The 15,999-nt window shown below is 42.7% G+C and overlaps 1 protein-coding gene across 1 annotated transcript in view; it reads right to left on the bottom strand.

Annotated features, from left to right (window-relative positions):
- Nucleotides 1-2,702: 2,702 nt before the first annotated feature.
- Nucleotides 2,703-15,999, bottom strand: part of LOC126353795 (uncharacterized) — a 349,588-nt gene continuing 336,291 nt past the window's right edge. The window contains exon 3 of the mRNA XM_050002893.1: nt 2,703-6,548. Within this exon, the coding sequence (XP_049858850.1) occupies nt 6,265-6,548 (284 nt within the window). The 3' untranslated portion in view covers nt 2,703-6,264. The remainder of the gene's footprint in view (nt 6,549-15,999) is intronic.

The following is a 15,999-nucleotide window of genomic DNA, read 5'->3' as shown; positions in this document are numbered from 1 at the left end:
CCGTTTTTTCGTGCAAGTCTCCAGTTTAGCTGAGTTTATGTCGTAAACTTATTAAAGCCGTGAGAAACAGTTCAATTTGTTGTATTTCTTCTGACTTCCTTTTCTTTTCTGTGGGCCGAGAGAACAAAACTGCTGGCCCCTACAACCTGTCTTATTTGCGATAAACCAATTCCGGTGGATGAGACATCAAAAGTGACGAAGGCGTTGGAAACTTTGATACGTTTCAGCAAGGAATGGAAGGATGAGGTTCATACTCTGCTTGTTCTAATGCTCTTGTGGGTCTGGCAACCAACTCTGTGTACTCGTTATCAAATACAGCAACGGTTGGCCAACAGATTGAATCACAGTACTGGGTTTGCAGGGAATAAAACTCATCCCTCTCTCTAATTCACATGAAACAGTAACCAGACACACTGCTGATTTCATGAGGTTACACTCAAAGTTGCAGAAGAAAATGAAAGTGTAAAACCTGAAATACACTGCACGAAAATGTGTAAAGGCTGCCGGGGACAAAGCCGCACTAACGTGACTCACAGTGTTGTGAAAGAAGATTTGGAGAATCGTTTTCGATAAATAATTATATATAACGCCTTACTTCTTGAAGATTTTGCATTATTTTAGTTGTGTACTTGTAAATTTGATTACTGTAAATGTATTGGAAAAACAATAATTGCCGATTAATTCTACAACAATTCTTAATTCTCACGACAAACGACTTTGATTCCAATATAAATACTGAGGTGCGTAATACCGACTTTTGGTTATCTAGGTGCAGTACATACAATGATTGCAGACGTATTACAAAGAGAGTAAGGGCTGATTGACTCTACGATAAACTTATTTATCATGATAAATGATTTTGATTTCAATATAAATATGAAGGTGCATAATGCTGAACAAAAAACTTTAGCCTAAATGCTCTACATCAATAAATGCAACAATAAAATGAATTTCAATCTTTCTCTCTCTCTCTCTCTCTCTCTCTCTCTCTCTCTCTCTCTCTCTCTCTCTCTCCATCTCTTTGCTTTACCTTCGGATTTTAGTACTAACTTGCTGTATACAGATTTCTATACCTATGAAAGGCAAGTAGCTATGGAGGAAGGAAGACAGATTTAACTGAATTAAAACTGTAGTTGAAAATTTTGCCAAATTCATAAGCTAAAGGATTTTTAATCTTCCAAACAGAATTCTGGAAAACTGATTATCTTGCTTGAAATATGCATGTAGCAGCTTTGGGTAGAATTTCACTAGATATATTTTCCGTCATACAGATGTCTTCGAAAAATTAATCTTTTTTTCATTGAAAAAGGAAAGAAAGCTATTTTAAGGAGTAGGGATGAGGGATGCATCGCCAATGAGTGCTCTTCCAAAGTTTCAGAAGTTTATAATTTATTTTCCCCGTTTTCCTTACTTACCTAGAGTATTAGTGTCATACAGCTGTTCGTCGACAGGTGGATAGATAATAGTCAGACAAAGATGACACACTAAACTAGACTTGTCTGCGCTTTGATCAAGCAGAGTTTGCTGCTGTTCTCATTTTTGTTAAAGATCCCCTTAACACATCATGTCACAGGTACCGCTTACATGCTCTCTGGTATTGCGTTGTGTGCACTATTTCGGTTGAGTAACACCTGCAAGACACCATCGTTTCCTTTACTGTGTTAACCTTATTTCTGAGCTCTTACTGCAACCATCAGTTCTGTAATTTGTTTTACAAATGCTGTACCCCTCTGCAATGTTTCATCTATGCTACTTGGTTGCGTTTGTACTTGCCCCATTAATCTGTTCTCTCTTTCCGGTTATGGTATTTCCATAACAACACAAATAAAACATAGACACAGCGAGAATGTTTTCTGACGTGGATATACATAGCATCGACAGCTTCCTTTACGTTTGTGACTAAAAATAATTTAACCATTTTTAATGTGGCATTTCAGCTGAATTTTAGTTTTTGAGATGTTTCATAGGTTCGTGAAAGTGTAAAAGAAGTTGCAGTAAGTTTTTCGACGCCCTTATGTGCCATTATATCTTCACAGTTACCGCACAGTCACACTACTTTGAGTTTTCCTAAGTGAGAAAGCTTCCTGAGTACATGGAATTATGAGCTACGTTACTTAAGTTTCTCTGAATTCCCTTTTAAAACAACAAAAACTATGTGACATTAAATTTAAATTTATTACTTACGAGGCATTCCTGGACCTTAGAGACATCTTCAGGTGACATAAGCATTCTACACCAAGCTGTCATACACTATAATTGAGACAAAACTGCAGAACTACTAATGGTGGTGTGTTCGTCAGTGCTATATGTTGTCGAACTAAGTATCAAGTCTGTCATCTGAAGGTATTTAGGTCGCACAAATAGAAATGTCACTTTATGTTCTCGGATTAGTTTTGTTGCTATGAGAGTTTAAAATAGTCGTGGCGACTCTTCAATAATACTACTGTGTAAAATTGAATTGTCTACTTCATATTTCATTAAAATAGTTAGGTGAACGTGTTGTAGTAGAAGCGAGCACCAAATTTTGATTATGATTTTTTGGAACTGTAGTGTTACAGATTAGAAAAAAAGTAAATTGGGGATCTTTGACTTTTAATTTCCTCCCATGTAGAAGTAAATAAGCATTATTGTCTGTTAAATAATAAACTGCGTCAGTATCTATCTTCCCTGAAAAGTTGAAATAAATAAAATTATTTGTGATATTAATTTCTATGAGTTTATTCACACGAGATTTGCAAGACTTATCAAACATACAAATTTTGTTAGACTATCATTATAATGCACCAGTAATAATACAAATGTATTTGAAAAAGATAATCAAATCTTGTCGATAATATTGCTTTAGTATCAGTTATCGTAAGTATTAACTACATATATTACAAGAGTAGTTATTAAGTGTAACACTGTAAGTAAATGGAATGACAAATGCTTTTTTATAGAAAATATTCCCGTCAATATCGTGAATGAAAGGACTTGACTTTTTTAGAAGTAAAGTTTATCAAAAGTTCTTTGGTTTAATCTTAATTAAAAACACAGAACATCTCAAACAAACGAAATCAAGAATCTTCCTTTCAAAAGTGAGGACTTACAGATCGGCATTTTGGATGACTGTATATATGAAATGTTAATATTTAATAAAGGCTTTCACTATAACGAACGGTACAGGGATAAACTGTCGTCCACTTAACATTTAGATCCCACTGGTATTCTAATTTATATAACAACTAACCGAAAATGTTTAGTATTATTTACAGGTTCTTTCTGCGGTAACCTAATATTTAGTCACATATATATGTCGAATTTCTGTGAGGCGTAGGGAGATCGTTGTTGTTTTGTGCTCATACATTTGGATTCTAAATGATGCGGTTGCTTATTTTACAGGTGAACATGAAATGAAAATGTAACTGCAAAATGACGGAAGACATTTGTGTAAAGCTTCGACAGCGGAGTATAGTCGGGTGTGATGGCTCCCACACTCCCACACCGACACAAGTTGCAGCAAAAGTACAGCCACAAACAAATGGTTAGCTGAAGAGTATGCAGTTTTCTCAAGCTTTTTTTTTTCTTGTATTATTTTACTGCTGACGGTCTTACAATCGGTCTTACCAAAAGTACTTGACGGTTCGCATGTTTTCGACACAATAGTAGCGAGAGGTCTGCTCATTTACTGACCAAGAGCTCGTCAAAGGATGAGCAGAGAGATCTACGAAAGTGACAGCTATGAATTATCACCTTGGTACTGCAATGAAAACCGGTGCCATCACTTTTTGGATGCGTTATTCTGTTTTGAAAATGTAAGATTACGAATACTGCTTCTAGTTATAATTTATTATTGTGATGAAAGCGAGACCAAACACCACAGTTGTACGGAAGTTTACCGCGGCTCAGTTACGCAATCCGTTACCTTTGCATGGTGGATAGCCACAATGAAAGTGCAAGGTGATTACAAGTTACAATGCTATTTCAGAGGGCTGTATTTCCACCAAAGCCAATCATAAGGTAATAATGTTCTCAACTTTTCTGGAGAGAGGAACTGTAAGTTTCAGTGCTGTCATTTCAAAGCGTGTGCTGCTGGCATGAGAGGTTCACTGTAGCGTCTTTGGAGAACATGATGGTCTTACCACAACTCGAAGCAAAGGAAGAGGACCAGAGGTTAATTTTCTAGCACAACAGGGTGCCACTACGTTATCACACGATCGTCTGAGAGTACTTAGATCCTCTGCCCGATCAGTAGATTGCTGCACGCTCTCAACAAACAACCGCACTCGTCCGATCGATTGATGTGTGATTACTTCCTCTGCAGTTTTCTCACAGCGAAAGTTTCTTCTTTCTGCTTCCAACGATTATGACAGAATTAGGAAGATACTTCCAGGTGTAAATGGAATATAGCAGCAGATGTAATTGTGTGGCACTGGCGAGAGTAGATTGCCCATCTAGACGACTGTTCTATTACGCATGGACTCTAGAATTCATATAAGGTTTGCTTAAGTTTTCGGTCTGGGTAAAAACTTCAACTGCTCGTGTTTGAGATGGTAATAATATTTAGTGAAAAAATAACCTACACATTCGTGGGTAATTCCAAATTAGATCTTTGTTTATCCCATTTAATGTTAATGTGGCGGCGAGGAATGATAATGTGGCAGATGATGATCTTACGGGGCCTCTGGCTGACGTGTTTGCCTCCGATTGCCTACAATAATTAAAGTATATTCTCAGAGCGATGGATACTCATTAGTGTACATGACCGTGAATACGGGAGGTTAGATCAAAACGGGAACAAGGACAATAGATTCTACGCTGAGAAAGGATACCACTCTTTTCTTTCTTCCGGCGCACAATGGAAATTAGTGAGATTTTACAGAAATGCTATGTAAAGACATTCTTAAGGCCCACGCAGAAACTCGGCGCCATTGGTCTGCCTACCGCAATAGGGACCAGCTTGAAAATTGGAAAGTGTAAGTTTGAATGATATGTGGATATGGGGATTCTGGAGCACGAAGTACACAGGGCCATTCGAGAGGTACTGCAATAGTAATATATGCATTACATGTTGGGAGATACAAATTCTGGCCTAAGTCAGCAATTACCACATTACTTTACTTAAAGTATATCGAAAATAATATAGTTTTAAGAGTATGGATGATAAATATAAATCTATGCTGCAGCATGTAAGTGGACTGTATACGGAATAATGGAAAAATGCGTAAATACAATCAATGTCGGCGCCAACAGCGATAGTCCTCTAACGGCAGGTACTGATACATAGTACTGAACGAAAAGTTAATCAGAAAAACGCAAATCGACCTGAAATGCCGAAGTTTTGTCAATACAAGATAAGTGATTCGATGGTCACAAAAGCATAAATATGAACATGTTCTTTCTCAAGGTGGCTATTGTCACTGTACTATTCCCGGAATCGGATCCGAAGAAACAGCGAAGGATACCGTTGGGGATAGCTTTGGACTGAACTACGTCCTTTAAAACCGACCCCAATGCTAAAAGTGGCGTGCTAACAGAGATTTTCCCACCAAATCTGTAGAGTGTCATTACGCAGATGAGGATGGCAAAAAGTCCTTTAGTCGAACCATCGGTAGGCAGCGACTCAATAAAGTTGAAGACCCAAGAAGAAAATTTTATACAGCACGTTAAAAATATGAGCTGATGATGCCTGAAGGTGCAGGCACAGGTACAACACGGTACGATGATGGAAAGACAACGATTTCGCGATCACATTCACGACCAGGTGTGGCCAATTTAGTGAGATGGGCAGGCAACAGGTTAGTAGTATTGCTTGCAGATCCACAACAGAAATGACTAATTACGAGGACTGCACGTTTAAATAAGCCTTCAGGTAACCCTGCGGGTAAATACTATCCTTTGTAAAAGAGTTGCGTCTTTAAAATTTTAAGTAATCTGTTTGGCACAAAAATTTGTAAACATATGGTAAATTCCATCAACCGAGACTACATATGCACACTGGTGCTGTAGCTGTTTACAATCTAACACAGAAATTCTGTTCGTCGGTAGGATGTGTACACGACTGCACGGCGGTATGAGAGCTAGCTACGGCTGATGTCGACGTCTAATCGAAGCCTCAGTGCAACAGTGCTGCATTCTAACGCTGCTGAAGGGAATCACTCGGGTCGTCCCGGCACCGGCCACACTGAGGTGTAGCCGAGTCTGGCGGCGCGGCGACTCCGGGCAGGCGGCAGGCGAAGTCCCGGTAGCTGCTCCTCCCTAGCGGAGCGCGGAGCGCGAGGGACCCTAGAAGGCCTCGCCGCCGACGGCCTCGCAGGGGCCGAGGGAGCGCAGTGACGTCAGCAGCAGGGGCGGCGCCAGCAGCAGCGACAGGAGCAGCGGCGGCGGAGAGGCGGCCGGCCGGCGGGCGGCGCTCTTGTTGCAGCCGCTGGTGGTGCAGCAGGACAGGCAGAAGAACTCGTCCTTGGAGCGGTCGCAGCCGTCCAGGCCCAGCCCGCGGTTCATGCTGCTGTCGTCGAAGCCGCACGGGCCCAGGCCGCACTCTCGTTTCACCACCAGGCCCTTCTCTTCTGTTGACAGAAAAAACGGCAGTGCCGGTATCGTAAGCGCCTCTTGTCACAGCGGAAATTATTTATTTGCCTCTGGTGACAGTCTCTGCACTCCGAAAACACAACTTAGCATGCAAATTACCAATTAGACCGCCCCATGATGGTAGCCAAAAATGAAGTAAACTTACAAATATGATCTCTGGCACGAAATGACCTGCAGATCAAATTTTTCAAATGGCTCTGAGCACTATGGGACTTAACTTCTGAGGTCATCAGTCCCCTATGACTTAGAACTACTTAAACCTAACTAACCTAAGGACATCACGCCCGGGGCAGGATTCGAACCTGCGACGTAGCGGTCGCGCGGTTCCAGACTGTAGCGCCTAGAACCGCTCGGCCACCAAGGCCGGGTACTCAGCTTTTTTGTTTTTTCTTTGTTTTTGTTTTTTGTTTTTTTGTTGAAAGTTGTGCTCATAGACACATGGTTCATTTTACACTTTATTTCTTTGGTGTAATTTTTCCGATTTATATGTAGTCCACGCTTATTTGAGGGTCATTTCTTTACGTTTAAAAAGCTCCCAGCTACATACGCGATGCAGGGTTTCCAGTACGCTATATGGTGACATATACACTCCTGGAAATGGAAAAAAGAACACATTGACACCGGTGTGTCAGACCCACCATACTTGCTCCGGACACTGCGAGAGGGCTGTACAAGCAATGATCACACGCACGGCACAGCGGACACACCAGGAACCGCGGTGTTGGCCGTCGAATGGCGCTAGCTGCACAGCATTTGTGCATCGCCGCCGTCAGTGTCAGCCAGTTTGCCGTGGCATACGGAGCTCCATCGCAGTCTTTAACACTGGTAGCATGCCGCGAGAGCGTGGACGTGAACCGTATGTGCAGTTGACGGACTTTGAGCGAGGGCGTATAGTGGGCATGCGGGAGGCCGGGTGGACGTACCGCCGAATTGCTCAACACGTGGGGCGTGAGGTCTCCACAGTACATCGATGTTGTCGCCAGTGGTCGGCGGAAGCTGCACGTGCCCGTCGACCTGGGACCGGACCACAGCGACGCACGGATCCACGCGAAGACCGTAGGATCCTACGCAGTGCCGTAGGCGACCGCACCGCCACTTCCCAGCAAATTAGGGACATTGTTGCTCCTGGGGTATCGGCGAGGACCATTCGCAACCGTCTCCATGAAACTGGGCCACGTTCCCGCACACCGTTAGGCCGCCTTCCGCTCACGCCCCAACATCGTGCAGCCCGCCTCCAGTGGTGTCGCGACAGGCGTGAATGGAGGGACGAATGGAGACGTGTCGTCTTCAGCGATGAGAGTCGCTTCTGCCTTGGTGCCAATGATGGTCGTATGCGTGTTTGGCGCCGTGCAGGTGAGCGCCACAATCAGGACTGCATACGACCGAGGCACACAGGGCCAACACCCGGCATCATGGTGTGTTGAGCGATCTCCTACACTGGCCGTACACCTCTGGTGATCGTCGAGGGGACACTGAATAGTGCACGGTACATCCAAACCGTCATCGAACCCATCGTTCTAGCATTCCTAGACCGGCAAGGGAACTTGCTGTTCCAACAGGACAAAGCACGTCCGCATGTATCCCGTGCCACCCAACGTGCTGTAGAAGGTGTAAGTCAACCACCTTGGCCAGCAAGATCTCCGGATCTGTCCCCCATTGAGCATGTTTGGGACTGGATGAAGCGTCGTCTCACGCGGTCTGCACGTCCAGCACGAACGCTGGTCCAACTGAGGCGCCAGGTGAAAATGGCATGGCAAGCCGTTCCACAGGACTACATTCAGCATCTCTACGATCGTCTCCATGGGAGAATAGCAGCCTGCATTGCTGCGAAAGGTGGATATACACTGTACTAGTGCCGACATTGTGCATGCTCTGTTGCCTGTGTCTATGTGCCTGTGGTTCTGTCAGTGTGATCATGTGATGTATCTGACCCCAGGAATGAGTCAATAAAGTTTCCCCTTCCTGGGACAATGAATTCACGGTGTTCCTATTTCAATTTCCAGGAGTGTATTTCACCATAACCTGTACGTTATTCCTTTTATTTATTCGTCACTTTCAGACGTTTATAACTTCAGACTATAGCTCTTAAAATTTAACTTACGCCCGTTTTCTGTCCTTTGCTTGTTATCAGCTCCGAAGATGGTTACTTAGCCAACTGCAGGTTGTCATCACATTTTAATATTTTGTAAAGTACATGATACTGACATTAAATAAAACTAAAATAAGAAACTTTTAAATTTTAAAAATAGCTATAACTCTGACGCCGAACTCTTGTAGCATTTTGAACATGTTTTACGCCCACGTATAATGATATAGTAAACTGTAGATACCTGACTTCTGGAAGGCGTTCGATGCAGTCCCACACTGCCGTTTAGTGATAAAAATATGAATTTACGGAATATAATACAGAATATGTGGTTGGATTCAACAGCTTCTTGCAAACAGAACACGGCATGTCATTCTCAACGAAGATAAATATTCAGACGAAAAATTAGCTTACGGCACACGCCAGAGGAGTGTTACACACCATTAATTTTCATAATATGTATAAACCACCTAGTGGATTAATCGGAATTTCCATGAGGCTTTACGTAGATGATATTACATACAGAGAACTCACAATGCTAGAAAATTATAGCGAAATGCTCGAAGACTTGTAGAGGATCAACGTTTGGTTCATGTTTAACGTAAACAAATGTTACTTATTGTTCACAAACAGACAGGAAGACGCATTATTGTGCGATTACATGATAGCAGAACAATCACTGGAAGTCATCATATGCATAAAATGCACTGAGGTGAAGAAATTCATGGGACAGCGACATGCACATTACACATGGTGGCAGTATCGCGTACACAAGGTATAAAAGTGCAGTGCATTAACGGAGCTGTCATTTGTACTCTGGTGATTGATGTGAGAAGGTTTACGACGTGATTATGGCCACACGGCTAGAATTAACATACTTTGAAAGCGGAACGGCTGTTGGATCTAGACGCAGCAGACATTCCATTTCGGGAATCGTTAGGGAATTCAGTATTCCGCTACCCACAGTGTCAAGAGTGTGCCGAGAATATCAAATTTCAGAATTACCGCTCACCACGGACAACGCAGTGGCCGACATCCTCCACCTAACGAACGAGAACAGCGGCGTTTGCGTAGGGTTGTCAGTACCAACACACAAGTAACACTACGTCTGTTAGGACAGTGTGGTGCAATCTTGGATTAATGGGCTATGGAACCAGACGACCGACGCGAGACCCTCTGCTAACAGGATAACATCGCAGCGCCTCTCCTGGGGTCGTCACCGTACTGCTTGTACCGAAGACGACTGGAAATCGTGCCCTGGTCACATGAGTCCCGATTTCTGCTCGTAAGAGCTGATGGTAGGGTCCGAGTGTGGCGCAGACTCCACGAAGCCATGGACCCAAGATGTCGACGAGGCAGTGTGTAAGCTGGTAGTGGCTCCATAATAGTGTGAGCTGTGTTTGCATGGAATGGACTGTGTCCAACTGAACCGATCATTTACTGGAAATGGTTATTTTCGGCTACTTGGAGACCATTTGCAGTCATTCATGGACTTCATACACTACTGCCCATTAAAATAGCTGCACCACGAAGATGGCATGCTACAGAAGCGAAATTTAACCGACAGGAAGAAGGTGCTGTGATATGCAAATGATTAACTTTTCAGAGCATTCACGCAAGGTTGGTGCCGGTGGCGACACCTACAACTTGCTGACATGAAAAAAGTTTCCAACCGATTTCTCATACACAAACAGCAGTTGATCGGCGTTGTTGCGATGCTCCGTGTAAGGAGGAGAAATGCGTACCATCACGTTTCCCGACTTTGATAAAGGTCGGATTGTAGCCTATCGCGATTGCTGTTTATCGTATCGCGACATTGTTCCTCGCGTTGCTCTAGATCCAATGAATGTTAGCAGAATATGGAATCGGTGGGTTCAGGAGGGTAATACGGAACGCCGTGCTGGAGCCCAACGGCTTCGTATCACTAGCAGTCGAGATGACAGGCATCTTATCCGCATGCCTGTAACGGATCGTGCAATCACTTCTCGATCCCTGAGTCAACAGATGGGGACGTTTGCAAGACAACAACCATCTGCACGAACAGTTCGACGACGTTTGCAGCAGAATGGACTATCACCTCGGAGACCATGGCTAAGATTACCCTTGACGCTGCATCACAGACAGGAGCGACTGCGATGGTGTACTCAACGACCAGGGTGCACGAATGGCAAAACGTTATTTTTTCGGATGAATCCAGGTTCTGTTTACAGCATCATGATGGTCGCATCCGTGTTGGGCGACATCGCGGTGAACGCACATTGGAAGCGTGTTTTCCTCATCGCCATACTGGAGTATCACTCGGCGTGATGGTATGGGGTGCCATTGGTTACACGTCTCGGTCACCTCTTGTTCGCATTGACGGTACTTTCAACAGTGGACGTTACATTTCAGATGTGTTAATACCCTTGGCTCTACCCTTCATTCGATCCCTGAGAAACCATTTCAGCAGGATAATGCACGACCGCATGTTGCAGGTCCTGTACGGGCCTTTCTGAATACAGAAAATGTTCGACTGCTGCCCTGGCCAGCACATTCTCCAGATCTCTCACCAATTGGAAACGTCTGGTCAATGGTGGCCGAACAACTGGCTCGTCACAATACGCCAGTCACTACTCTTGATGAACAGTGGTATCGTGTTGAAGCTGCATGGGCAGCTGTACCTGTACACGCCATCCAAGCTCTGTTTGACTCAATGCCCAGGCGTATCAAGGCCGTTATTACGGCCAGAGGCGGTTGTTCTGGGTACTGATTTATCGGGATCTATGCACCCAAATGGTGTGAAAATGTAATCACATGTCGGTTCTAGTATAATATATTTGTCCAATTAATACCCGTGTATCACCTGCATTTCTTCTTGGTGTAGCAATTTTAATGGCCAATAGTGTGTTTCCAAACAACGATGGAGTTTTTTTGGATTATAATGTATCATCTCACAGGTGCACAATTGTTCACGATTTGTTTGAAGAACATTCTGGACAGTTCGAGAGAATGATCTGGCTATTCAGATCGCCCGAAATGAATCACATCGAACATTTACGGGGCATAATCACTGCTGCACCACACCGGGCAAAAGGAGGTCCGACACAGTATTAGAAGGTACCCCATGACTTTTGTCATCTCAGTGTGTCTAGGTACATACGTACGAAGTGATTTCAAGTGGAACAGCGACATAAAACTAATTGTAAGTAAGGGAGATGCCAGACTGAAATTAATGGGAAGAATGCTCGTGAAATTTAGTCCACCTACGAAGGAGACAGGTTACAACAGCCTGGTTTGACCAATACTTAAACATGCTGAGATCCGTATAAATAGAACTGATGGACGAAATAGACAATATTCGAAGGACATGAGGGGTTTTACGTACACGTTCTTTTAGTATGCACGAATGCGTCACGAAAGTGCTCAGTCAACTACAGTATCAGACGCGGACTGTTTGGTTTACTGTTAACATTCCATCAATGTATGGAACTAGAAGAACCAACCAATATATTGCCTTTTCCTACATATATCTCACGAAGAGAGTGAGAAGATGAAATTAGAGATTCAACTTCAGTCGGCGGGTTACCAGCAACCGTTGTTCCTGCGAACCAATGGAGACAGGAGCGGGAAAAAGGGGAACTGACAGTGTTGCGCAAAGCACCTCCCGCCTCACCCTAAGTGCCTTGCAAAGTGTGGATGTAGATGCACATTTACTATTTTTCTGCGTAGTCTCCACCACTTTCTACGTTCTTCCGCCAGCTCTTTCTGTGTAAGAGCATGTATTCCCTATTAGTTTTAGCTTTTGTCCTGTGGTCGTCGCTATGTTTCTACTGAAGTGGCGCAACATGTGGAAGTCTGGGGGCACCAGGTCTGTGTTGAAAGGTAGATGAGGCAATGATGACCAACCCAATTTGGCAATGTATTCCCAGGTTCTGAACGTTTCGTCTGGGAGTACACAGTCATTTTGGACCAACATTTCTTTTGGATTCTTGTCCGATTGAATACATCGGAAAAGATTCTTGAGCTGGTTCCCATTCTTCACATATGCTTCTGAATTAGTGGTTGGTTTGGCAACACGTCCTCGAGAATTACACCATCACTATCGGAAAAGTCTGCCATCATTATTTTGTCTGCGGAGGGACCTGTCCTGAATTTGTTTTTTGGTGATTGCTGACGATGATACGTCAGAGTCTGCCTTTTTGTTTCCAGATGAAAGTGATGTATCCAGCTTTCGTCACCAGTAACATTTCGTGATGAAACAGACTTTCAGTTGCCTCAAACTGCTCCAACAGTTCAGATGAAATGGCATTTCTTTGAATCTTTTGACTTGTTGTGAGGATTCGCGGAAGCCCTCTTGAGCTCACCATTGAATATACAAGAATCTCAGTCACTGCAAACGCAGTTTCGATGCTCACCTATAATTGAGGCGTTGAGATTAGAAACGGGACTTGTCATCATTTTTGCAGTATATGAGTTATTACTGTAGTTGGTTTTTTCACACGATTCCGCATCTGTTGGTTCTAAAATGGGACTTTTTCAGTGTTTTTTCCTCCTGCCAAATCCAGTGTTGAAATTACGTTTCGTGCAGAAAGAGGACTTGTCACAAAGACAAGTCCCAATATGGCACGAAAGATCGTGAGGCGTGAGGTTACTACTGTAGCTGTTTGCAGCAATCAGCTGTGAGATTTCAAAATGGCTTCGGTGATGGAACCGTCAGACGAGATCGAAGACGATTTACATGAATTTAGAAGGAAGAAAAGACGCCCCGAATTGTGGAAGAGGGTTGTGATTAAACAAAAGAAGGTCAAGGGTTTGGAGCATACCAACTGCAAAGGAAACATTGTTCCTATGAGGGAAACAGGTGCAGATTGCAGATAAATAATCATACAATAGTCATTGTTTGAATTCTCGTACATAATGTAATATTCTGTAGCAGAGGCAAGTTCAAGTTCTGTAGGAACGTTGTACTAAAATGTGAATATAAATTCCTTTCATGGACGCAAAGTTTCAATTTACGTTCTAGTTGTAATACAGGAAATCGATAAAGATATGTTATTCGCCGAGTATATAGGTTGATAATACGCTAATGTCTGTTTGGAGATACCGGCGTAAATGTTTTGAGAAGTTCTCATTTGCTGAGAAGGGACTATTGTTGACAGAATTCAACAGTATGCCCAACAAAGATGGACAGGACGGGTACTTGAGTGTTCACATTCTTCCCTTCATTCCAAAAGCAAGGAGACCACGCCCAAATTCCATTACCAATCGTGGAAGGACAGCAAACTATTATTATAAGGTAACTGGCATGACAACTCTAATATTAATTTACTAGCCACTTCGTTCCCGAATTATGCACATCTTTGATCCACGTTTTGTAAAATCTTTAACTCAAATAGTTAAGGCATATATTTAATTGGGTTACAGTATTATAATTATGTAGATTTTTGTTTTATGATAATTCACTTGTATCTGCAGGTTAAAGTTGGCTTAAAGGAAACTATGGTATGCAAGAAAGCTTTTATTGCACTCCATGGCATAACAAAACGCCGAGTGGAGATACTGTGCCGCTTAAGTCAAGGAGGAGAGACTTCGCCACACGATGGTCGTGGTAGACACTGAAACCACTATTGCGTTCTACTGACCCAGGGTTGTTCAAACCAAACGTACCGTACGATATCCTTATTGTTATGATTAATTCAAGTTTCACTACAACTATGACTTTGATAGTCCTCGAGTGTATGGCCGTGCTGAATGCGAAAGGCTTACATGTAAAATTGAAGGAGAGAGCAACCCTGCTATCAAGATTGCAGCGCAAAATGAGTTGAAACTCCATACGCTCCGGGCACGTCAATTCTATGATAACATGGCATGTTGTGAATAACTTGTACAAGGAGAAGAGGTGGGAAAATCAGATATAATCACATTCCATTTCGTGCAGAACGTGCCTGTTCCGCACAAGCCGGTAACTGATATGTTCTATTTGCGGCATCCATGGGTATTTATTTTTGGTATTCATAGATTTTCTGATAACAAATCTTTCATTTATATGTTTGATGAAGTAACCGCTAAGAAGGGTCCTAATGCAGTAGTTTCTCTCCTTATGGATTTCATAACTAAACATGTGGCCTCTAGTGTGAAAACGTTGTATGGATTTTCAGATGCATGTACAGGACAGAATAGGAATCGCACAATGGTTCAATTTTGGTACACTTCAGTTCATAGTGGTATATTTTCCACGTTTCCCACATGTCCCCAACCCGTGGGCATTCTTACAATGCCTCTGACAGGGACTTCACAAGTCCGGAATTACGGAAAAGGAAACAGGACACAGTGTACACTCTTCACCAATGGTTCACAGATCTACAGAAAGCAAGGAAACGCATACATATTGAACTATGCACGCAAGACGCATTTCTTGATTATCAGAAACATCTAGATTTATTTTTAAGAAATCTGTAAATGTGAAATGAAAGAAATGGGCTCTTGCACTTTACAAACTATTTGAGTACACTGACCAGTCAAAATGCGTCTCTGTTTCACCTAATAGCAGTGGAATGGTGAAGTATGATTTTCATCTGGTTAAGGCTGGGACAATCCCTCATTTTCATAATGTGCTGAGAGCAAACATGGACGTCATTCCACTGAAACTTGAGAAACTTAAGGATATTGCACGCTTAACTGACGTTATCCCTTTGCAGTTTCGTGACTATTTTGGTAGCCTCCTAAAGCAATGCGATATTAGTAAAACTGACTGGTGGAGAGGACGCCAATGAATCTGGAAGTGAAGTTTGGGACAGCGATCAAGAAGGACAAATTTATGAACATATATCTCTGTCAATATAAAAAGGGTTGTTTCATAAGTGAAACACGTGGAATTAACTCTCCCATGTTGCATGCGTATGACAATGTTGAAATGATTAAAAATAATATTTTGCTTGTAGATGTGGTATTTTGTTTCGTTATACAATATTTCAATACAATGACTTGTTTACATCTAAAGAGGGATATGTCAGTCATACTCTGTTACCATTTTCTATTAGTTGCCTTCATCCTATGATTTCAGATTGTTGGTATAACATTGCATTCTTCCGCACGAGTCTGTGGGACTAACTTAAGGTTTGGGAGTAACGCTATTCAGAATTATACAATTTTTTCAAAATATTTCAGAATATCAACTGAGTGACATACCCCTTTTTGATCTCAACGTCTCAATTGTAGCGCCAGTTGTGTGGTTTGAACACCGATATGCTCGGATAATGGCAACTGCGCTATTCATCATTTCGGGAGCAGTGACTGTGACAGGATGCTACCGACCATGGAACTCAATCTTTGCACTTCCTGACCCTCTAACTCTCTTTCCGCGT

Source organism: Schistocerca gregaria, chromosome 1, assembly GCF_023897955.1.
Source record: "Schistocerca gregaria isolate iqSchGreg1 chromosome 1, iqSchGreg1.2, whole genome shotgun sequence".
Classification (NCBI taxonomy): Eukaryota; Metazoa; Arthropoda; class Insecta; order Orthoptera; family Acrididae; genus Schistocerca; species Schistocerca gregaria.
This window is presented reverse-complemented; position numbering and strand designations above follow the sequence as displayed.